Source organism: Heterocephalus glaber, unplaced genomic scaffold (genome assembly GCF_053883595.1).
Source record: "Heterocephalus glaber isolate CG9 unplaced genomic scaffold, H.glaber_assembly_v1.0 deba00001795, whole genome shotgun sequence".
NCBI classification, from domain to species: Eukaryota; Metazoa; Chordata; class Mammalia; order Rodentia; family Bathyergidae; genus Heterocephalus; species Heterocephalus glaber.
In genome coordinates this window covers 4,536,355-4,558,215 of record NW_028258476.1, presented here as the reverse complement: position 1 = coordinate 4,558,215, position 21,861 = coordinate 4,536,355, and the positions used below count along the sequence as shown (strand labels likewise).

The 21,861-nt window shown below is 46.7% G+C and overlaps 1 protein-coding gene and 1 long non-coding RNA gene across 16 annotated transcripts in view; one reads left to right on the top strand and one right to left on the bottom strand.

Moving 5' to 3' along the window:
* Positions 1 to 4,189, top strand: part of Tuft1 (tuftelin 1) — a 36,986-nt gene extending 32,797 nt beyond the window's left edge. For all 12 annotated transcript variants that reach the window (XM_087203329.1, XM_087203332.1, XM_087203328.1 and 9 more), the window contains 3 exons: positions 899 to 982; positions 1,832 to 1,932; positions 2,518 to 4,189. In XM_087203329.1, coding sequence (XP_087059455.1) covers positions 899 to 982; positions 1,832 to 1,932; positions 2,518 to 2,581 — 249 coding nt within the window. In that variant the 3' untranslated portion in view covers positions 2,582 to 4,189. The remainder of the gene's footprint in view (positions 1 to 898; positions 983 to 1,831; positions 1,933 to 2,517) is intronic.
* LOC110351025 (uncharacterized) lies at positions 857 to 21,372 on the bottom strand. Of its 4 annotated transcripts, none has more exons than XR_002398046.2 (4): positions 9,404 to 21,372; positions 6,731 to 6,875; positions 1,145 to 1,325; positions 857 to 1,031 (listed from the first exon to the last, which is right to left on the bottom strand). It is a non-coding gene; the product is annotated as an uncharacterized LOC110351025 (long non-coding RNA). The 4 variants fall into 4 exon arrangements; XR_015448118.1 differs by having other exon boundaries at positions 6,731 to 13,724; positions 17,517 to 21,372; XR_015448119.1 differs by having other exon boundaries at positions 6,731 to 18,011; positions 18,564 to 21,372.
* Between the last annotated feature and the right edge of the window lie 489 nt (positions 21,373 to 21,861).

The following is a 21,861-nucleotide window of genomic DNA, read 5'->3' as shown; positions in this document are numbered from 1 at the left end:
AGGCTTCTGCTTTCTAATAAGAACAGAAGAAAAAGGTTTATTTCCCACACACCCTGAAGAGTGCTGGTAAATGAATAACTGAATCATAATAGACTCAATTATCTGTGTGTAGATTTCAGTCTTTTTGCCTCGTAGCAAATTTTCCGGCCTGCGCTACCTAAACTTCAGGGTCACACATTTAGGATGCATCAATTTGCAGAACTGAGGAACCGCCCCCCCTCAATTCTTTTTTTTTTTGGTACCCCTTGAGCTTGGGAGGCAGGCAGCGGAACCACTGAGCTAAATCCCCGGCCCCCCTAATCCTTAATATTAGCTCCATTTGTGTCAGTTTTGCCAGTACATATTTTGAATAAACCTTCCATATCGTAAGCATTAAATAAGTAAATACTTTTTTTTTTTTTGAGTACTAGGGATTGAACCCAGGGCCTTAGCACTGAGCTACATCCCTGACCCTTTTAAAACTGGTTTTATTTTGAGATTAGGTCTCACTAAGTTGCTAAATTGCCCAGGCTGGGTTTGAACTTGTAATTCTTTTTCCCCAGCCTCCCAGAGTGCTGGGATTATAGACGTGCACCACCATGCCCAGCTTCAGTAAATGTTTCTTAAAGGAATGTGTAATTTCCATTTCTCAGAACCTGTGGAATGGATTTTGAAGCATCCACTGTGTGTTTTGGGTTACCAGAGTGATGCTCTCCTCATACTCCCCTGCCCCACCCTGGGATCACGGAGAGTTTAACACTGTCTGATAAAACTCCCAGACTGGCTAAAAGAGTCCTGTGAAGGATGCAGAGCCTGGCCTTCCATCCCTGCCGGCTCCTGCAGTGGGAGGGTTAAGTTCAGTGAGTGTCTGTAGTGAGGCATTGAGAAGTGAGCTCCCGCGTCTCCTCTGTCTTTGTAGCTCCAGAATTCGAAGGCTGTGATCCAGACCAAGGACGCCACCATCCAGGAGCTCAAGGAGAAGGTCGCCTACCTGGAGGCAGAGGTGTGTGTGCCGGGCTGCCTGGCAGGGGACGGGGCTCTGCAGGAGAAGACTGGATGTAGGGAGGGAGGTGAAGGAGGGCGCCTTGGGCCTGCCTAGCTGCTGCTTAGGCAGGTGCTCAATGGATAGTTGGGTTTAGGAAACATTTTCATGAGTGCAGCCTACCTGCTGTGCCACATTCAGAACCTCCAGGCTTTGCAGGGGAGCTGACAATGGAGCCAGGTTTGGAAGGAAGAGGCTTTTTGTACTTGGAGTCCTTCCCATGGCGAGGGTTCCTCTTTGCCACAGAGCCCTTCCTGTCCCTTGTCTGCCTGAAGATCACTTTGCAGCCCCTGTGCGATGATCCCTGTAGTGGGGCAGACAGGGTTGTTTGTCTTTAGAGAGTATGTAGTCTAGAGCTAGATATAAAATACACTAAGAAAAAAACACAACACAAGCTGGGCTTGGTGGTGCATGCCTGTAATCTCAGCACTCCAGTACGCTGAGGCAGGAGGATCACAGACTTAGCATTTTAGCAATTTAGCAAGACCCTGTCTCAAACTAAAAATATAAAGCAAGGGCTGGGGAGGTAGCCCTGGGTTTAGTCCAGATACTCCAAAAAAACAAAGGGCGGTATTTAATGGGTAACATAGCAATGAAGGCAAATGGATATCTCAATGCCAATAAGAAACTGTGTACAAAAATCCATATAGAAGCGATACGGGAAATGATCATGTTGCATAGAGTTAGAAGAGAGCAGTCTGTAGTGATGAGGATGAGGCTAGAAAGCACCTAGGGAGTGGTATGTGGCATAAACATAGAGGCGGAGAGGCCAGATGAGCTAAATAAATGTGACCCCATGGTCTGTGACAGAATTTGGAGATGCACGACCGGATGGAACACCTGATAGAGAAACAGATCCGTCATGGCAACTTCAGCACTCAGACGCAGGCCAAGACAGAGAACCTGGGCAGGTGAGCACTCATGTATAGAGAGGGTCCAGCAGGAAGGAGGAAAGGAGGGCCAGAGCTGAGCAGAACCTTTAGTGGGACGGCAAGGACAAGGCTCTTTGAGATCCAGCTTTCCTCCGTGAGTCTCTGATCTGACCCCTTTCCCACTGGAACCATTTTCTAGCCTATTTAAAGCCAGGAACGGACCTGGACCATGTAGTATATGAGCCCTCTGCAATTGCATGCAGAATTTATTTGTAATATTTTCATGCTATAAATAGATATGTGCAATATCAATATTTCTAGAAAAGGTCTTTTTTTCCCCCCAGTAGATTCCCAAAAGGGCCCAAACTCAAAAAACTCTAGACTCACAGCTACTCCTGCTTCTCGGATGTTCAGCTGTCCCCCTTTTCCCCTCCCCCGCCACTAGACAACTGGGTCACCCCCAGATCTTCTCTTAGATGTTACACAATGTTCCTGTTTCAAAGCCTTGGAACTCTAGAGATCAGCCTGCCCTGAACTGTGGGGTTAGGGAGGCAAAGGGAGCGAGCGGGAGGCTTCCTGAAGTGTGGGCGCCAACAAGCCTCAGTGTTTCTATTTTGCTTTCAGCGTCAGGATATCCAAGCCCCCCAGCCCCAGGCCCATGCCTCTCATCCGAGTGGTGGAGACCTGAGTGTGAGGAGATGGACAAGGACATAGACGCTGCTGGTGCTGCCACCTCCCGCCTGTGAAAAGCCCATCACTGCAGGATGTTAACTGACTGACTTCTGGATTGTTCCCTGACTGCACCTGGGGCTGGGGCACCTGTGTCCTCCAGGCCCCTCGCTCCTGTCCTCTGTTTCCTGGGCAGATGCAGCATGAGCACCTCCTCTGGACACTGCAGCCCTTCGGGAGAGGGTATCCTGCCAGCAGGATGGGGCAATGTCTTCTTCCCATAGTTATATTTTCTCTGTAGCAGAGCCTTCCTTCTATTGTCTACTGGAATCCAGCTGTCCCAGAAGCCAGGTCCCCATCTGGTCGGGAGAAGTGTCAAGATTTGTCTCAGCCCGAGAGGTAGCGGATGTCCAAAGTGGTTGGAGTGTGTCCTGGGTGTGGAGTTCCTTCTGCAAACATAGCTCGGCTCTCAGCAGCCCCCTCCCCTCGGCCGTGCTGACAGACAGTGGGGCGACCTGGCCAGGCCTGGCCAGAGCCAGGACACCAAGCCGACTCAGAGCCTTGTCCTTCCAGGACAGGGGAGTGTGTGCCTGGTGTAGCTTTTACCAGACCGATTCTCTGGGGCTGTGGACAGTTACGTGTGACTTCTCTCTGCTGTGAAAATTCCCACAGTCTCCTAGGGGTTCCCCTAATGTGTCCCGCAAGGCGCACCTTAGTCTCCCCGACCCAGAGTGTAAGAACTGTGTTTTTAGTGAGTATATCATTCCCAGCAAAACTTTCGTTGTATTTATTTTGCTAAGTTATTGGTGTTTTTGCTTACATCTCATAATCGATTTCATACCAGAGCTCTATAGTCTTTTCTTGTGGTAGATGGATTTGCTTGAAACTGGGGAAAAACATCCCCTTTTCTATTAGATGACATAGTGATAGATCTGCTCTCTCCCAACCGCTTCGCTTCCCTTCTTCCGCCAGACCCTGCACCCCAGGAAGGCAAGGGCACTTTCCTTGAGGTGTTGGGTTCTGGGTGTGTGTTGTTTGGGGAACACAGTGATCAGGACCCTTTATAGGGAGAGGGTGTGTTCTCCTAAACCCTTGAATCCCTCTGCTCCATAGTTGGTCTCTTTATTTTATTTTATTTTTATTTTTTTGAAATAGCATCCTGCTATATTGTCCAGGCTGGCCTTGAACTCTTGACTCTCCTTCCTCAGCCTCTCTGGGAGCTAGGATTACAGGTGTGTGCCACTGTACTTGGATCCGTGATTGGTCTTTATTGTGGCTTTGAGTAGCCTTCAGCTCCTCGTGTTTCTTTAGGACTTTCCTACAGCCTTAAGAAGTACACAAACATCCGAGTGTGGTGCTGTAAGAAGCAGAGGTGAATGTGAGTTAAGTCTTGGGCTCCACTTGGGCGACAACTGGAAGCCGTCAGTCTGTTTCCATGAGTCAGGACAGAGCTCCCCTTCTGGCTTTGTGCATAAGAGTCCTGGGACTTCAGGCAGTCCTCTCGTTTGTGAAATGAAAGTGTTGGCTAGATCATCTCCGTGTCCCTTCAAGTTCTTGTATTTTGTTTCTGTGGCATCTTCTTTGTATGGTGAATTTAATACATTAAATTATGCTAATATGTCTCTGACCTCCTGGTCTGGTTTTCTTTCACTTTTTGGGGAGGGAGAAGGAACATAACTTCAGTCCCTCTTGAAAATGGGTGTCCTCATGTCCAGACACCCCAAACACTACAATAGGACGGTGCTGTTAGAAGCCGTCCTCGTAGGAGGCAGCCCCTGGCTGGCTTTGACCCTGTCTGAGGCAGTGATCTGGTGGGTCCCTCGGCTTGGTCACTGTCCTCCTCGTTTGGCAAAGAGCGGGTCAAAGGCGGAGGTCCATGGATGACGTGATAGTGCCATGCCGCTCCGCAGGGAGGAAGAGGAGCAGCTTCTCATGCTCTGCAGAAAGGAAAGGTGGTCTGGAAATGCCGACTGCAGCTCTTCAAGGGTTTCATTTCTGCCTATCTCTGGCCTTTGCACAATTAGTCCAGGGATTCTTTTCCTTTCTTTCACAGTTGACTGCAGGGCCAAACAGAACAGAGCTGAATTGACACAAGTCTTCTCTGGGCTGAAGAGGCCAGAAACACAACCCCCCATCCCCGGGCCCTGTTGCCTTTCTGGTTCCTGTTTCTCCCACAATGGACAGTGGAACTTTTCCTCTACTTTTCTTCCCTTTCTGCCTCCCAGCTAATTCACACTATAGGCTACAAAATGTATCAGAGCTGGGCATGGCAACACACGCCTGTGGTCCCAGCATTTGGGAGGCTGAGGCAGGGGGATCAGCCAGCCTGGGCTACATAGTGAGTTCAGGGCCAGTTTGAACTACATAGACACCTCCCCTCCAGTGCATCGGAAATCTTGTATGGACCTGGACTTGTCTTCTAGCAGCTGTGCTTCTCTTCCTTCCCTGGCAGTCTTGTGGCCTGGGTAGATCTAGACTGTGCTTGTTTTAGAATATTAACAGTGTGGCAGCAGGGCAGGGTTGGCTGAGGTGCCAGGAAGACCAGCCTGCCTGGAGGAGCTCACAGGGAGTGTGCCACCCTGCAGGAAAGGGAGGCTCACCCTGGCCTCCTGGGCTCCATGGGAGGGACAGAGATCTGGACTGGAGATAATGGAGTCTGGAGACACCCAGGAGACCGGAAGCAGGGCTCTAAGATATTCCAGGGACAGAAAGTGCCCCTGGTGTCTACTTCCGTTTAGTTACGCTGCTGCCAGAAGGAGCAGGGCCTTGCCACGGGGGATCAGGAGGACTCATGGGGAGAAAGTCGAGTTACCTTGCGGTCTTCTCCATTAGAGACGGGGGAGAACTACAGAGCGAGTGCTCAGGGCCTGAGAGAGCTGCCCCGGCTTCTGTGGCCTGTGTTTTGTGATTTTTTAAAAACCAACTCCTCCGTGCTGCCCACTGAGTGCTAGGATTGAGTCTGCCTGTCTGGCCTTTGCCACGAGGGCCTGTTTCTCTTAAGAGCTGCCCAGACTTGCAGCCGGCATCGTCAGCCTCCTATAAACCCGGAGCATCAGCCCCAGCGTGGGAAAATGAGTGTGAGTGTCCCTGCTGCCCCAATGGCGGCCCCGTCTTCAACCTCTTCATTTTTCCTTCACCTGAACAGAAAAAAAGCCTGACTATGACATTGTATTTCAACCAAATGGTGCATTGGAACTTTTTTTTTTTTTTTTTGACACTGGATCTTGCCATGGAGTTCAGGCTGTCCTTGAATTCACTATGTAATCTAGGCTGGCCTCAAACTCATGACAATCTTCCTGCCTCAGCCTCCCAAATGCTGGGATCACAGGTGTGTGCCATCACATCCAGCTCGGGAAGTTCTGTGGGGTTTTTTCAGTACTGGGGATCAAAGCCAGGGGTTTTACACTGAGCTACATCCCCCAACACCCCACCCCCCCATTTTCCCCTTTTTCTTTTTTTAAATTTTGAGACAAGGTCTTGCTAAGTCACTAAGTTGCCCAGCCTGAGCTGGAACTTGGACTCCTCCTGCCTAAGCCTTCCCAGGGTGCTGGGATTACAGGTCTGTACCATTATACTGGGTTGCATTGGAACTTTTTGAAGCTAAATTTCTAAGTCCAAAAATTGACTGGCTTTTCTTTAATCTCTGTGAAAAGTACTTCTCGCTACAGAATGTCCCAGTGTGAAATATTCCCACTTTGGAAAGATGGCTCAACATGACTCAGATTAAAACAACTTAATTTGACTGAGAAGAATATCCTTTGGGTTGGAAAAGTGGCTCCCCTTCCTAACCAGCCAGGCACCACTGTGTGTGGCTGTTTCTGGGGGGCCCCTAATAATCTCCTGAGCTCCCTCATTCTTCCATGCTGGGCTGCTGAGCTGGGGCCTGAGCTTGTGTGGGCTCTGACCCAACAGCAGATGTTTGCCTGGGGCCCTTGGCCTCTTTTCCACGCTTCAATTTAGAACTCCAGCTTTGCAAGGAGTAATTGTTTCCTATCTGTCCTGCCCCAGTTCTAAGCACCGTGGCCTTGAAACTTCCAAGCTGGAGACCTAAATATTCTCTCATCCCTTGTTTCTGAGGAAAATTCTCAGCCTGCCAGAGGATGAAAGAGATGTTTCTTTAAGGTGAACAGTTTCTAGCTCAGGTGCTCTGTTTTAGACTGGGACTTACTTTGCTGAAGTGTGTGCAGCTTTTCTGCTGCCATCTCTCTTCCCTGGAGTCCTCTGGGATTTGAAACTGAAGGTAGATGGTGGCAGGATAATTAACTTCCGGAAGGAGTTGGCTGCCAAGTCTTAGACCACAGAACCTCTGACAGCTGAGGGAAAGGGACTGGTTAGTCCTCATGACTGAATCTATCAGTCTGGTGCTGCTTACACACCCAGCCCTTCCTCCCTCCCACAAGGGCTCCAAGCCCACACTTGCCTATGTCCGCAGGAATTTGTGGCCCTTACATCTCTTTTGTGTCTTTTAGTTTGTATCTGTGTTTTCACTGACCTGATGTGCAAAATATATTTCTCAGTTGGGGGAATTTTTTTTTTTTTTTTTTGGTACCGGGGATCAAACTCGGGACCTTGCACTTGCAAGGCAGGTGGTGGAACCACTGAGCTAAATCCCTGGCCCCATTCCGGGGAATATTTTGAAGAACACTGGTCTATACAACAGACCTCTTTCCTTTGGCTATCTTCTTCTTCTTTTTTTTTTTGGTACCAGGAATCGAACTTAGGACCTTATGCTTTCAAGGCAGGCGACTGCACCACTGAGCTAAAGCCCCGGCCCTTGACTATCTTCTAATCTCAGGGTCAGAAAGTCCAAACTGACTTCCTTCCGGGCTGTCTCCCTCTCCTTTTCAATCTCTCCTACTTCCTCTTGGCAGAATCATTGCCCTTCTGTGATTCAGACTTGATATTTTCAAGCCATTTTTGACTCCTCTTTCCATGCCTTTTTCCAATTATATTGTTTGTCAATGTGCCCTGTTCCTCTTTTGGAATGTCTTTCAGATGTACCCTTTTCCATATTCAGTCTCGCCTTAGCCCATCTCTTAAAGCCAGGATTACCACTGAAGTCAGGCCTTGCTTATCTCTTACCTGCCTCAAATCCACCCTTATCACAGGTATTTGAATCTTCTTCAAATACTGTTTTCACCCTATCAGTTGAGGCTATTTGGCCAGGACAAAAGAGGGCTGACTCAAAACCTTCTGGTCTCCAGAGAGATGGAAGGCTGTCTTTTAGGAGGAGAGCAGTTTTGCTCCTGGGCTCAGTGCAGGGAGCCAGCTAAGAGACAGAGGACAGAGTGGACCATTAGAGTGCACTGTCTCTTCAAGTAGCAAGTTTCTCTACGTATGGCCATACGGCCATACCCCGTAGAAGACAGTGTAAGATAGGACAAAGAGAAAACACCTAGGAATAACCTTTACTTTGAGATAAACCTTTATTTAAGATGTTGATGATCTCTGAAAAAATTGACCAAATTTTCTTGAAAAACATGGGAAAATTTGAAGAAAAATTTCTCTGGATTAGAAACTTAAAATTGTGAAGATGTCATTCTGAGCTTTTGCATCATTACAGTAAACTGCACTGTAATTCAATAGAATCTGTTTAGAATTGGATGTAATTATTTTAAAATTCATCTGGAGGAATAAACAGAAAAAGGCAAAGGAAAAATTGAAAGGCAGAGCTTAATTGGGAAGAGTATTACTCTTGGCAAACAGTAAAACATTATGTAGTTTATATATCAATTTAACAGACTAGTTAGACAGAAATAGACCAAATTTTATACAAGCATTTAAAAAGAATAAAAGAACATTACAACTCAGTGGGGGGAAATGTATTTGAACAGTTGGTTAAATTTTTGGTGAAAATTCTGCTAATTATCTTGATTTTATCATATACTATATCATATATGTATTGAAATATCGGGCCAGGGATTTAGCTCAGTGGTTCCAGCACCTGCCTCACAAGCGCAAGGACCGGAGTTCGATCCCCAGTACCAAAAAAAAAAAAACTTAGGCTGGGGATTTAGCTCAGTGGTTCCGCTGCCTGCCTAGCAACCTCAAGGTCCCGAGTTTGATCCCCGGTACCAAAAGACAAAACAAAAAAAGAAAAAAAAGAAAAATTGCAAAAAGAACTCTAACCTTAAACAAGGTGCCTAAATAAATTCTAGGTAAATTAATTAAATATTACAACTGTAGAAAAACTAGAGGAAAATACAATTGAATATTAAATCAGAAAAGACACATTTAGATTTTTTTAAGGCTCATTGTTTTTATTTGATTCTGTTAGCCATTGCTGAGTAGATCATAATGGCATTCATTTGTTTAAAAAAATGTTTTCTTGGGGCCGCAGATTTAGCTCAGTGATTTCGCCGCCTGCTACCCAAGGACCAGAGTTTGATCCCCGGTACCAAGAAAAAAAAAAAGTTTTCTTCTTTTTAACCCTTAAACTTTTTTCTTCTTGATTTATTTGACCATAGGTCAGCCCAACAGGCAAGAAGAAGCAATGAATATTGTAGCCGAGGCTAACTGAAGACTCGGTTTGTAGTGTACTTCCTTCTGACCAAGAAAGGCAAAGCCTAGATGCCCTGGAGTTGCACTCATGAGAACAGAGAGGCTGATCACTGGAGAGCACATGTTCACCATCACATGACAGGGATGATTTATTCACTAGAGAATCATTCTGTATTATATTGTTCAACAATGACAACTTCTATTTGATAAGTCATATGTTATCTTTTTAAAAAAATTTTTTTTTTTTTGGTACCAGGGATCGAACCCAGGACCTTGTGCTTGCGAGGCAGGAGTGGTGCCACTGAGCTAGATCCCCGGCCCTAAACATTTTTACTAGTACCTGTTTGTAGTACATAGTGATTATTAGCTGAGGCTTCATCAGGCAGCCACAGGGGTCTCACCCAAGACCCAGTTTCTTTTCACTTCTCGCTGACCAACAAGTTCTCTGTGGTTCTTGAGATGACCACATGAAATTCCAAGCAATGCATGTCCCGCGGTAGAGGAGCAAGGCCAGGTCCTGGGTGAGGAGGCAGCCACTCTGGGGCGTTGGGTGTTCACTACAAATGGCTGCTATGAAGATGCACCAGGAACAGTGCTCAGTGGCACCACGCCTGCCTGGCAAGCGCAAAGACCTGAGTTCAATCCCTGGTACCAGAAAAAAAGAAAGTCACTCATTTTTCAAGATAGCCTGAGTTCTCTTCCTTGAAGCTTCCCCAGAGTTCTCAAACCTGTGCTGTGCTCCCTCTTGGAACTCAGCACAAATAATCAGTACTACCCCGTTGTAGGAGGCAATGGTATATTAGCTTGCATTATAACCAGACTTTGTATGTTTCCCCTCACTAGACTGCAAATTTGTAAAGATAAGTATCTCTCTAATCTGCACAAAATAGATACCACACAAGCAGTGCATATTCGTTTAGAAGAAACCTGTATTCTCCGGGTGAATGCAGCACCTCTGTTTCTTTTCAAAAATTGTTTCCATCTTCTGTCTTAGTTGGTCCAGGGAATGAGGAAGAGGCAGATCCTGAGTATCAATATTTTCTTCATGGAAATCAAATGACAACTATTTATTAGCACTGCCATACAATAAGGAATCTCTCACATTCACTCACTTGTTCCTGCTCTTGATCCTCTGACAACAAGGGAAGGGCTGGGGACATAGCTCAATGGTAGAGCACTTGCCTGGCATTTGTGAGGTCTTGGATTCAATCCCATTTACTGCAAAAAAGAAAAACTAAAACCAAAAACAATAGGACAATAATGTAGCACAGAGTTTAAAGAGTTAGCATGGGCTTTGGATATGGCTTATAATTGCTTACTGGCCATGTTGGTTTGGAAAAGCTATGCAAACACTTTAAGTTTTAATTTATCCATTTGTAAAACAAAGATAATAATGTCTACTTAGAATACTTACTGAGCTCAAACAGTGTGCCAGGCATTGCCATTTAATGCCATTTTACAGATGAGGATGTTGAGACACAGGGCCAGCCCCTTGTCTGAAGCCACACAGGTGGGAAGTGAGACCCAGTTACAGGTCGCAGGCAGTCAGGTCCTGGATCCCATGTGTAAGGTTGGCTCATAGTTACAGCTGTGGTCCACTCAAAGCCACAGACAAGGATCATATGTAGCTTGTTAATTACTGGGCTTTGTGACAGGGTCTCACTCTGCAGTTCAGGCTGGCCTCGAACTCCCAGCAATCGTCCTGCCTCAGCCCCGCTGAGTGCTGGGATTACACATGTGAACCACCATGCCCAGCAAATATGTTCATTGTTGTGAATAAATGCTATTGAGCATTCACTATGTCAAAGGTACAGGTTTTGAGGACCAAAAGAGGAAAAAGAGACTCTGCCCTCAAGTTGCAAGCAGTCTAGTAGCACCACCAGGTATTTGCATGCCAAGAGACAAGCAGACAACCATATACTAGCACTGCAAAAAGAAATCTTAGAAAACATCCAATTAAAAAAACAGAACTAGGCTTGTTGCTTCCTTGGCTCTCCCAGGCCCACAACTCCCAAGCGTCACTGCATCTTCCTACAGTTGAAGCGGACACCGCCTCTCCCTGCCCTGGCTTCTAGTGAGAGGAGGGCTTCATTCCTAATTTCCCTAATTTTGGTGTATGTTCAGGTAAAAGACCTATGCTCTGATCCTCGGGCTGTTTCTTTAAAAAAAAAAACACAAACAAGGTAGAGGTTGGATTGAGGCTTCTCTTTCTTTTTTCCCTTGGCACTGAGCTACTACCCTCAACCCCTCTTTATTTTTTATTTTGAAACAGGGTCTTGCTGGCTGGACTCAAACTTTCGATCCTCCTGCGTCAGCCTCCCAGAATGCCAGGATTACAGACGTGCACCACCACTCCTGGTTGGATTACGGTCTCTTTCAGCTCAACTCTACAACTACAGGAGTCTTTGAGAGAAGAAGATGAAGTTTTCTGAGCACTCTTAGTCAACCAGTTAACCTGAAAACAAGAGGATATTTTTCTTTGGCCAAGCGGAAGCACTCCTGCACTCCCAGGTTGCAACCGCTAGAGAGCAGCAGGTGTACGAGCACCTGGGCCGATGGCCCTCCCAGTCCCGGTAGGAAGAGGAGTTGCCTGTCTCCTCAGAGCTCTCTGGGTCTCTGGAGTTTTCCTACTGTAAATCTCAAATTCGGCTTTTGAACAAAGGGCAGTCAGCCAGGTGAGGGAGATGAAGGAGTAGTTTTGCAAATTAGGTCTGGCACCGGAAAGATAAAGGTCAGGCCTAAAAAGAAATTGGATTCTAGGAAAGTAAATATTTTATCAAAAATTGAAAACATATCTCTGTCCTAGTTTAGGTGGCATACAGCTCATATCACCAGAGGCAGAGATCTGGGAGCATTTTACAGGCTGGTAAAATTTTTGATAGGGTGGAAGATGATTTTACAAACTCACTTATAAGGCTTGTGCATAAGGCTTGTGAATATGAGACCAACTTATCCTGGAGTTCTCTGAGAAGCTTCAATTCATTTTGCCTATGCGTAGCAAGTGCTTACATGGGAAAGAATTGGTTCTGGAAGTTTCTAGAAAGTTCAGTCAAGCCCTATGACTAATTTTTATTTTTATTTTTTTCTGGAGAGGATAAAATAACCAGAATTATTGTGTGTCCATTGAGTGAAGAACACTGGCCCGGGCACCTGAAGGGGAAAAAGGAAGGAAAGGAAGTTTGGCATGGTTGGTATGGAGAGCTGGGTGTGGCTTATCCCGCCATGTTGAGGGTGGGTGGCCCCTTCACTTCTCTGAGGCCTGGTTCCCCCTCTGTCAAGTATCAGGTTCTTCACAGTTCCAGTCAGCAATCACATTTCAGAGTATCACAACTGCTTAAAGATTCAGATGACCCTTCCAGTGGCTTTTTCAAACATAAGACTTGGATTCCTTGAGATGACAGTTTGTATCAGTACCTTATAATCGTGGACCTGGAACACCCACACAACAGACATGATCTCTACATAGAAAGATAACACTGCTTACACAGGAGCTGTGGAGCTAGAGCTCTGAGGGGCGATGGCTGGGGTGAAGTTGCCCACTTTACTTGCTTGGGCTCCTGTCTGGACCTCTGCTACCTTGCCGTTTGTTTCTGAGACACGCCGTGTCCTTCTTCACCTCTCTGCTTTTCCACAGGTGGTTCCTTCTGAGGAGAATTAATTCTTTCCCTTGTCTTATCCTGCTTGGAAGCTTTCAGTCATCCTTGCAGACCTCCGCTCAGAGGCACCCGTGCAGTAAGGCCTTCCCTGAGTCCCCTGGGAACCCCCCAGATGGTGTTCGTTACTCTGGGCTCCCGAGGCGGCTGGTACAAGACTAATGGCACTGTACAGGACGTGTTTGTTTTCATGTCTGCCTCTCCCCCCAGACCTGAGAATCCCCAGTGGGCAGGGGTTGATTACTCAGCTCCACGCCGCAGGCTCTGGCCCAGGTCTGGTGTTCGGTCGTGGGTCCTCCATCCATGCTGGAGGAATGAAGTGAATTCCCTTTCCTGTCACCAGCATGATGTTTTGCCAGGTGGTTGACTGGCATCATTGAAGAAAAGACAATCACTCCCAGAGGGAGCCCTGGGGCAGTCACCTGGCACCAGGAGCTAAGTGCAGACAACTGGATGTTAACATTTAGTGTCTGTGCTCCGGGCAGGATGAGCCACTGGAAACCGTCTGAGGCCAGCTATTTTGATTTGATGGTCATAGGGATCCAACTCAGGACCTTGCGTGTGCTGGGAGAAGAAGAGAAGCTCTCATGGTGTGATTTAGCCCTGGGGCAGGAGTTTAAGGCACTGGTGGGTGCTTCATGCTGAAGGTCTTCATGACGCTTTTCAGAAAAACTGTCTGGAGTGATTAGGTTAAGTGTGAGCAGATGGCCTCCGAGTGCAAGTTTGGGTGGTGGGATGCGATGGGCTCTTCTCAGCTCTGAGCACTGCATGTGCGGTGGAGTGGCCTGGCCCTCCCTGCTGCCCAGTGTCCACCCAACTCCTCACAGCTCCGCCTTGTTTGCAGATGCCTGAGGGGCCATAACCATTCCTATGTGTTGTCAGTACTTAAGGGTTGTGAGGGCTGCTGATGCCCATGGGTGCTTGGTGTGTGCTTCTATCTCTGAGCCTTCCTCTCCCCTCCTGTCCCCATGGTTCTCCGTGGGGATCCCAGCTTGGATGAACTAGGACCTGAAGACAAAGGAGAAAAGGAACAGGTAGCCTTCAAGGGCAAAGGTAAGAGGAAGCACAGGACGCCATTCTGTGCACAAAGGAAACTTTTTTTGAGAGGATCTCAAGTAGTTCGGGCTGGCCTTGAACTCACTGTGTAGCCTAGGCTGGCCTCAAACTCACAGTGATCCTCCTGCCTCAGCCTCCCGAGTGCTGGGATTATAAGCATGCACCACCATGCCTGGTGTTTCTTAAATTGCACTTGAGTCAAAACAACTGTGGATACTCACATGGTGACGTGCACCTGTGAGTTATAGTGCTTGGGAAGCTGAGCCAGGAGGTTCGATTGAGCTCAGGAGTTCAAGGCCAGCCTGGACCATGTAGTGAGACCCTGCCTCAAAACAAAGAAAAGAGCAAACAGTGGATCTGAGGAAAGAGGGAAGGGGAGGATGGAGGTGATAACCCAAGGCTAGGAAGTGGCTATCACCTAAAATAAATAGGCAGAAGTTCAAGATAATGGTGATTAGAGAAAGCCAAGAACTTACATTTATCTTTTCAAGATGAGCACAATTTTGCTGCTGTAGATCTTAAACAGTTTTGCTGTTTTAACTTTTTTTTTTTGGTACCGGGGATCTAACTTGGGACCTTGAGCTTGCGAGGCAGGTGGCAGGACCATGGAGCTAAATCCCCGGCCCTGTTTTAACATATTTTTATTGCAGTAAGCTATACATAAAATAACTTACCATTTTAAAAGCATACAATGGAGTGGCATCAAGTACATTTACATTGTTGTAAGAGCCGGGGATTTAGCTCAGTGGTTCCGCTGTCTGGCTCGAAAGTGCAAGGACCGGAGTTGGATCCCCAGTACCAAAAAACAAAACCAAAATATATACATTGCCATATAACCACCGTGACCACCCTCCATCTCTGGAACCTTTCATCTTTCAGCTTTATCTCAGCTCACGTTTTCAGTCCTCAGTTGGTGGGCTCAAGGCAGGCAGACACAGTGGAAGGGTCTGGTGGAGGAAACCTGGTCACCTCATGGGGGCCAGGAAGCAGAGAGGAGGAGGAGCCGGGAGGGAGATGCACCCTTCCTGCTCACGCCCCCAGTGACTGAAGCTTCTGACCAGACCCTGCCTCCCAGCAGTGCCTTAGCTGTAGTGCCCCACGGTCCAGTCACCTTCCAGAAGCCCTGCCTATGAGCACATGAGCTCTTGAGACCACCATCAAACAAATCATAACATCTACTTGGCGAACCTCATGTAATATTTGCCTTTCTGTGACTGGCTTATTTTATTTATCATTGTATCTTCAAGGTCCATCCACATTATAGCATGTGCCTCAGTGTTTTAATTAAACTATTTTGATAAATGTCCTGTAAAATCTTATGTCATCTATGTGTAGATGAAGTAGATACCATCATCTCTAGAGCTGCAACAACTAAGTGGAAGAGAAATGCACTTGGTAAATTTCGTGCTTGTCCAATCCATCCTGCCCTATCCCTCTTTGTTTCCGCCTTTCTTTGTTTTTGCAGAGCCCCAATTTTCTTCTGGTATTCACTGGCAGGGAACACACACAAGGACAAGTCTAGTCTCAGCCCCACAAGTAAGTCTTGATTAGTTTAAGTCAATCATGGGACTTTTGGCTCCTTTGCCAGTAACTGGTTGACAAGATTAGCAGGTGATGCAAGGTTACTATGAAGGGTTTATCTACAAGTAGGCACGAGAAGCTTCCTATTTTCTGTTTCTCAGTATTGAGATCATGTATGGGTGACAGCTAGAGCTCAGCAGCCATCTTGGCACCATGAGGGGAGTTAGCCAAGTGGCCTGGATGATACACGGGAGATGGCACAAGGAAGAGATGGAAGGAACCTGGATCCTCTATGTGAACGAGATGCTGAATTAACTGAGTCTGGGACTCCTCACCTAACGGAATCTTACTACTTATTTGAGGTTACACATTTCCTTATTGTTGAAACCACTTTGAATTTTCTGTACCTGTAGTCAAAAGCTTCTTTTTTTTTTTTGATACTGGAGATTGAACTCAGGTCCTTGCACTTGCGCAGCAGGCGGCGAAACCACTGGGCTAAATCCCTGGCCCAAAAGCTTCTTAATGACAGGGTTAAAACTAAACAGGAACATGCAGATGACCCAAGTCTCACATTCTTTTCCATCAGATGATGACCACAACTCAGAAACCCCACTGGTTTCCTGTTTATTTGTTTTGTTTTATTATGGGGAGACCCGACCTATTGTATTACTTCTCAGCTCTGTGTGGAAGGAATCATGTTGGCTCTCCGTCAGCACTTTCTGGTTGTAGCACTTCAAAGTTCTTCACCTGGTGGTCTTCATACCATGTGGTTCTCTCACTTTTCCACACACCATTCTCTGCGATTTTCTGGGTTTCCCATTGTCAAGACAAGGGCTGGCTCTTACAGCACCTTGTCCTGCTTTCTGATGCCATTCCTCTGACGTAAATGGTCGCTGAAGTTAAACGTGTGGTAAACTGCGCTGTCTACAGTTTCCCAAGCGAGCCTGCCTCTAGGCCTGTGCCCCAGGCATGTGATCCAGGGTGGGATAATCATATCTGCTCAGATAACCAATCCAAGGAGGGGCACATAACCCAAAGAAAGACCAGAGTCCTCTGGGAAACTACACAGAGGCTGAGAAAAATATGGGTATTTTTGCTGAGAGACAAAGAGAAGTGGAGAGAAGAGAAGTAGCCCTGAGTTCTCTGGATCAGACCTTAAGACCTTGATTCCTGTCGCATTTGTTTTAAATCTATGAAAAATCCCAGTGTGGCCAATCATATTTCCCAGCCATGCCCACCAGCTCACCCCATCCCACATGCTCCAATTATGATGCAGCACTGACTCCCCTGTCATCCAGCAGTGGTGTTTATGTCCTCTCCTCTGCAGGGAGCTGGGCAGAACCTTGTGACTAAACAATATGGCAGAAGTGATGCTTTCTGACTGGCAAGCGGGGGTCATACAGGTGCTTTATTCTCTCTGGACATTCCTGTTGGTCCTAGAGGACGCTAAGAAGCCACGTGACGAGCCCACCAACTCCTCACATTTCAAGATGTGGCCAGGCCCCAGCCATCCAGTCACCCTTAGCCTGTGAGTCTTCCAAGGGAAGCTCCGGGCCTCACGAGCACACACAAGCCATCTCTCCTGCGTCCTGTTTGAGCTTCTGACCCACAGAGTCCGAGTGTAGAATGGCAGGACAGGTCACCTGTGGCCTGTTCTTTGTTCTCAAGAAGCTTATGTTCAGATTGGAGAAGTAAAGCTAAACTTGGTGTTATGATATTGTGGTCTAAACTGAGTGGTACAATAGGAGTTTCATTAGTTATTGCTGCATAACCAATCACTACAATTCAGCAGCTTAAAATATGCATTCAGAATCTCAGAGTTTTGGTTAATACCAGGAGTCAAGGTCCTGGCTGGGGTGCCTTTCTTCTCCTCCTCCCTCCATTTCTTTTTTATTTTTATTTAATTTAATTTTTTTTCTTTCTTTCTTTCTTTTTTCTGTAAATGGTGTCTTAAGTTGCCCAGGCTGGCCTCAAACTTGTGATTCTCCTGCCTCAGCCTCCCGAGTACTGGACTTACAGACACGTGCTACCATGCCCAGCACTCCTTTCTGGTCAGCCGGGAAGGAGTGCAGTGTCCCGTGAGGTGACAGAGTCACGGGAGTGACACATCACCGCCTTTGCCGTATTTTATTGCCTAGAAGCTCGCTCTGGTTTCCGTTTGCCCTGAAGGAGGGGATTGCATAAGAGCATGACTCACAGGGGGGCACCTACAGGTGTACTTGCCTCAAACTGGCAGAGCGAAGTGGAGTCCTCGAGGAGGTGGATGGAGGGCACAGCGAGGGCTGCAGACCTGCAAAGAGGAAACAGAAAGGAGGGACCTGGAGGACCAGCGAGCGCAAGTGAAGACGCTTGGTTCTCACCTAAGCAGGAATTCCTACTCAGGAAGGCCATGGAAAGCTACTGACCCTGCAGACCGAGCAGAGCAGGAGGGATTCTTTCTTATTTAACCACAAGGAAGCGTGATAGTGAAGAAAGTGTCCTGGCCTTGGGGTCAGAACATCTGGGTTCAAAGACCAGTTTTGCTATTAACTAGCAGCGTGATTGCGGCCTGCTTGTTATTTGAGCCTAGTTTCTCAACAATACTTCCACTGACAACAAACCAGCTCTGGATGGGAAGCGCTCTGCTCGCCCGTCTGGGTGCTGTTTCCGAGGGCGGGCGGCTCCACTGTGTGCCGAGACCTGGATGGGCGCAGCGGTGCAGGCCGAAGTCCCAGTGACCTGGGGGTGAAGAGGGAGGACCCCTTGGGCCTGGGCGGCACAGCAACACCTTGTGTCAAAATCCAAACCAAGCCCTCGTAAGACTCCCTGGGTCCCCGTTCTGACTCCTCTTAATCGTTTACAGAATCGCCTTCCTCTTGGTGTCTCCTGAATGGGACTGGGTGGGGGGAGTGCCTGGGTTTGGCCTGGGTGTCCCTGTCATTCCACTCCACGCTCTACCTTGGACTTTCATCTGCCCCTGCCCAGGGCAAGGCTCCCAAATCCCTGTGGCCCAGACCGCTTCCCCATCCCTAGACTCAGCATCCAACAAATCCCTAAAGGATTCCGGAATCTTCTGCAAGCCCCAAATAACTACAGGTCCCAAGCTAAGCTCATTGTCTTCCTGCAAACTTCTTCCTTTTCATACCCCGTCTTGGGGACCCTTACATCCTCCCTGCCTCCCTTACCCTCGAACTCGAGGGTGGTCCCGGTGGTCACCATCTTCCCCTCCTGTGTATCCCCTCCTTGTATTCCCACAGCTACTGCCCTAATTTGAGTCCCATTCATTCTTACCTGAATCACCGCTATTGCTTCTTAGCTGATCTTCCTATCTCAATTCATTCTCCACACATCCTGCAGAATGAACTTGCTGAAGCACAGACCCCATAATACAGCTGTTCTGTCTAAAAGCTTTCAGAGGCTCCTAAATTCTTAGAAATGAAATCCAAACTCCTGGACACTACACTCCAGGTGACTCTTGCCCACCTGCCCCACCCACTTTCTGCCCTGTTCTCTCCGTGCCCATCCTGCTGACTGGATGGCCTCAGACCACACTGGGCCCTTTCAAATCTCTGCACATGCCATTCTCCTTGTCAGAAATGCCCTGCCTCTGCCTCGACGACTCCTCTTGTGGATAACTCAGCTCAGCTCTCCCATTTCACAAAACAGCTTCCCTAACTCCTCACCCTGGGTGCTTGCAGGCCTCTGTCACCACCATCATTACACTGTGTCGTAATTATTTTGTCTTTTGCTGTCTCTCCTGCTAGACTGAGTTCTTGAGCACAGTAATGGTGTTTCATTTTATTTTGTAATTTTGGTGATCCTACTACTTTTTCTTCCAGTTTGATCCTTCTTGGGTATTTTATGTACATATTTTTTTCAATAGGTAAAACATTCATCTAGCTGAAAATTTAGTGGTTAGAAAACAGTAACAAACAGAATAAAGTGAAAAATCTACCTCCAAACTCTCCCCAGCCCAGCAGACCAGTCTCCCTTCTCAGTGGCCACCAGCGTTACCAATTTGGTGTGTATACTTCTAACAATATAAACACATATAAGGTTCCTCTTTTATACTCTGATGCTATTCTGTTCCATAGCCTGTGCTGTACCTTGTTTCACTTAACCATGTTCGGTCTCCACGAGATTATTCTGCATCAGCGCACGAAGAGTTTCCTCATGCTCTGTTTACAGTGATTCCGTTTTCCACTGTGGATGGATCATAATTTAACCTATGACTACTAGGTTGTTTCCAATCTTTTTTAAAAAAATAAAAAATGACTTCACTGAATGTAACTTCACAAAAATGTCCTTTTACATGTGTGCAAGTGTAACAGTAGAAGGAGCTCCTAGAAGGGGAACTGCCAAGTTTGGCTCTGTGCTATTGCCCGTGGGAGTTTGTAGCTATTTATTCACCTCTGCATCACCAGCCAGTTACAAATCCTAGAACAAAACAGGCATTCGGTATATTTTTATTAAGTAACTAAATGAAAAAGCTAGCTCTTTTAATGACGGTTCCCTTCCTTTTCCTTTGCCTGACACCTGATTTAGTAGGCTAAGTCCCTTCACATCCCAGTTAAACCCAATGATTCAGGTCCAAACCAAATTTCATTATAATTTTGGAGCAAAACTCTTATTCCAACTTTATTATTTTCATATTTGTGTAACTAATCAAGATCCTTCTTCATTAGGTTGGTTGTAAAATAAGGTCACACTCATTTTAATGTTCTAATTATAATGACTTTGAATCCTCATCTCACATCTTGTGAGCTCTCCTAATTTTTTTTTACTAGGTCCATCTCCCCTGCCCTCCAGCAATTCTGGAGAAGGCTAACACAGTCAATAACTTTTTTTAGGGGGTTGCTTGTGGATTTTACAAGTCATCAGACCCATGCTTCTCCTGGATTCCTTGTTTATTAGCTGTGACTTCACTATGCATCCTTATTCATCTATAAAATAGGGGACATTATAGGGTTGTAAGGATTTAATGAGATAACAGAGGTAAAGTGCTTAGAATAGAGTTTGGCCAATAGTCATGTTGAGAGAGATGGCCCCTCATGCGTCTCATCTTCCAGGGTGTGCCAAGAATGCACCCCATCTTGACTGCTTTTTACCAATGTCTTTTCTCAGGGGTGTGGGTTGTGTTTGTAGTAAGCAACCCTGAGAGATGAAATAATGTCTCCGTCCAGGATACAGAACAGGTTTTCTTACTGCTTCCCATAAAATGGCAGCTTCCCCATGCTCAGTGTTCTCTAGCTGTGATGTAAATCCACTAAATAACATTCACCTGAGACCTTTATTTCATTCACATGGTACCTGGCAGGCAAGAGGAACTGACACAAATGTGCTAATGCATGAGTTGCTTCCTGTGCTGTGACTAGTAGTCCTTTGCCTCTGAACCAGGAATCTTGTGTCTTTTACAGCACCCATGAAACAGCAAGAGACTAATTTATTACCTATCAGTAAAATAAACTCAAATCCCAGACCTGAGTAGTAATTGGTTAAGCTATTTTCATTATTTTTTCTCTCACACTTTTTACTTGCCTTTATCTGGCACTCTGCACAACACCCATGTTTGCATTTTGATAGGTAACCAAAAAACATTCATTGCTGCCATGTGCCAAGAATTCTACTGTGCTACTGGGGGAAACAAATTTCAAATAAAAGTATTTGCTTGCTCAACTGAAATTACTTGACCACTGAGACTGTAGTTTCCTCTCTAAATATCCTTTTTGTATAGCTGGAGCATACTTCTTACGTAGGTGCAATACATGAAAAGGCAATACATGAAAAGAAAGTTGCGAAAAAATAACTGGGCTTTAGTTCCTGTTACTTAATAGCTGCTTGATTTTGGGCACTAGAAGATTCGGTTTCCTAATATTTAAAATAAGGAAACTAATTTGTGATCCAGTTGTTTCCCAAGGTTGCTTGGGCCATGGAATAAAATAAACATACAAAGCCAGGCATGGTGGCAGAAGCCTGTCAAAAGGCTGAGTTAGGAGGACGCTTGGGCAACGTAGAAACTTAGGGAGACTCTGCCTCAAAAAACAAAAGAGAAGCCGAGAGAGAGAGAGAGAGAGAGAGAGAGAGAGAGAGAGAGAGAGAGAGAGAGAGGGAGGGAGGGAGGGAGGGAGGGAGGGAGGGAGGGAGGGAGGGAGGAGAGAGAGAGGAGAGTTACCTAGGTTCAATCCGCACAAGAACACACCGGTTGCTGAGCAAATGTAAGATTGTGTTGACTCACAGACATCAGCTAACCCTGACATTGCTCTGTGTGTGTGTGTGTGTGTGTGTGTGTGTGTGTGTGTGTGTGTGTGATTGCACCCAGGGCCTCGTGCGTGCTAAGGACGCAGTTCCACTACGCCCCTAGCTGTAGACCTTATAAAATGAAAGTGGAGAGGAAAGTTGCCCTGTATCAATAGGTGAACTTGCTGTTATGCTGGCTGCTGGGATGCAAGCTTTTTACCACCCATTAACCGAACCGCCTAATAGCTGAACCACAACTCCCAGCATGGCTCGTTCCCGAACGCGTCGTGTGACCCCGCCCCCACCGCCTAGAAACTACATCTCCCAGGAGGCCCCGCGGCGCCCAACCGTC